This window comes from Penaeus monodon, chromosome 33 (assembly GCF_015228065.2).
Source record: "Penaeus monodon isolate SGIC_2016 chromosome 33, NSTDA_Pmon_1, whole genome shotgun sequence".
Lineage (NCBI taxonomy): Eukaryota > Metazoa > Arthropoda > Malacostraca > Decapoda > Penaeidae > Penaeus > Penaeus monodon.
In genome coordinates, this window is record NC_051418.1 from 30,329,191 (window position 1) to 30,330,977 (window position 1,787).

General features: G+C 47.7%; 1 protein-coding gene across 2 annotated transcripts in view; it reads right to left on the reverse strand.

The window, feature by feature from the left end:
• LOC119594363 (neprilysin-1-like) overlaps window positions 1-1,787 on the reverse strand; it is a gene marked incomplete in the record, with an annotated part of 114,752 nt that overhangs the window by 11,740 nt on the left and 101,225 nt on the right. For both annotated transcript variants that reach the window (XM_037943424.1, XM_037943423.1), the window contains 1 exon segment: window positions 11-145. In XM_037943424.1, the coding sequence (XP_037799352.1) occupies window positions 11-145 (135 nt within the window).

The window sequence follows — 1,787 nt, forward strand, 5'->3', positions numbered from 1 at the left end:
GGCAACATACCTCCTGAGAAATCTTCTGATCATAGTGGTTCTCGACGTACATGCGAGCAAGGGCGGCACCGAAACCCTCGTTCACTACGGCAGCGCATTCCTTCCATCGACTGATGTAGGTGCGTTCCTCCGTCGGGTCTGGTACCTGGTGGGGGGGAGAAGGGGGAGGGGGAGAAGGGGGAGGGGGAGAAGGGGGAGGGGGAGAAGGGGAGGGGGAGAAGGGGGAGGGGGAAGGAGAGGAGGGAAGCGGAAGGGAGAGGGGAGGGGGAAGGAGAGCAGGAGAGGAGGGAAAGGGGGGGGGGTGGAAGGAGAGGAGGAGAGGAGGGAAAGGGGAGGGGAGAAGGGAGAAGGGGAAGAGGCGGAAGGGAATGCGGAAAGAAGAGGGAAGGGAAAGGAGGTAGGAGAAGAGGGAGGAAGGAAGGAAGGGAGGGGAAAGGATAAGGAAATGGATACAGGCGGAAGGGAGGGGGAAGGGAAGGGGGGGAGAGGAATGAGGAAGGGAGGGGAAGAGAGGGAAGAGCGGAAAGGAAGAAGATAAGGATTTAGAGAGAGGGGAAAGAGGGAATCAGGAGGACGAAGAGAGGAAGAAGGAGGAAGATGTGGGGAGAGAATATAGGGAAGAGGAGAGAGGGAGGAAGGAAGGGGAAGAGAGGAAGAGGGAGAAGGGGTGGGGAGAAAACGTAAAGAGAAAAGGTGAAGGTGAAGGATGGAAGAGGAAGTGAAAGGAATGAGAGGAAGGAAGGAAGGAAAGGAAGATATGGAAAAGGAAGAAGGAGGTGGAAAGAGAGGAGGAGGAAAGGGCAGCATAACAGGGAAGAAGGAAAAGGGGGGTAAAAAGGAGGAAGGAAGTAGGAGGGGGTAGGAGAAAAAGATGTATGGAAAGAGGGAAGAGGGAAAGGAAAATAAAGAAGTGGGAGAGGAAGAGAGAAGAATATCAATGAAAGGAGAACAATACAGAATGTGTAAGGAAGGATGGAGGACAAAAAGAAGGAACGAAAGGAGGAAGAGAGAGAGAGAGAAAAACAATAAATAAAAAGGCACATCGACAATTTTCTCCCAGCCACGCCCACCAAAAATCAACAGGAACTGACATCACGTTCATTTTTTTTTTTCATTTAGACTTTCTTGTTCTCCTCATGAAAGAAAATACATCTTTCAGCCTTTTCTTTTCCTCACGCTCACCCTTATCATCTCATTAATTCTCTTTCTCTTTCTCACCTCACACTCGCCATTCTCTCTAATTACCTCGTTATTCTCCTGCTTTTCTTACCTCACACTCACCCTTCTTATTATCTCATTTTCTCTCTCTCCTGTTTTCCTCACACTCACCTTTTTATCTTTTTACATCATATTTCTCTTTCTTTTGTTTACCTCACACGTATCCCTGTTTACCTTTTGCTTACCTACCCTTTCTTAATTCAAAATCACTCTCCTGCTTACCTCAACATCACGCTCTACCCTGATTTACCTCACAAACATCTTTCTCTTTCTTACCTACGTTCATTTCTCCCTTATTTACCTCACCATCACCTTTCCCCTTACCTACAGTTACCATTCGTCTTCTTACCTCACAGTCCTTTCCTACTTACCTAAGTGTTACCCTCCCTCGTGCTTCCCTCACAACCCTCCTGTTTTCTTCCCAATCACCCTTCCTTACTGCTTACCTAAAAATCACCCTTGATTTCTTCTCCTCCTCACAATGACCCTTTCTCCTATTTACCTCATAGTTACCCTTAATTCCTGCTTACCTTAAAATCACCCTTAATTCCTTCTTCTCCTCACAATCA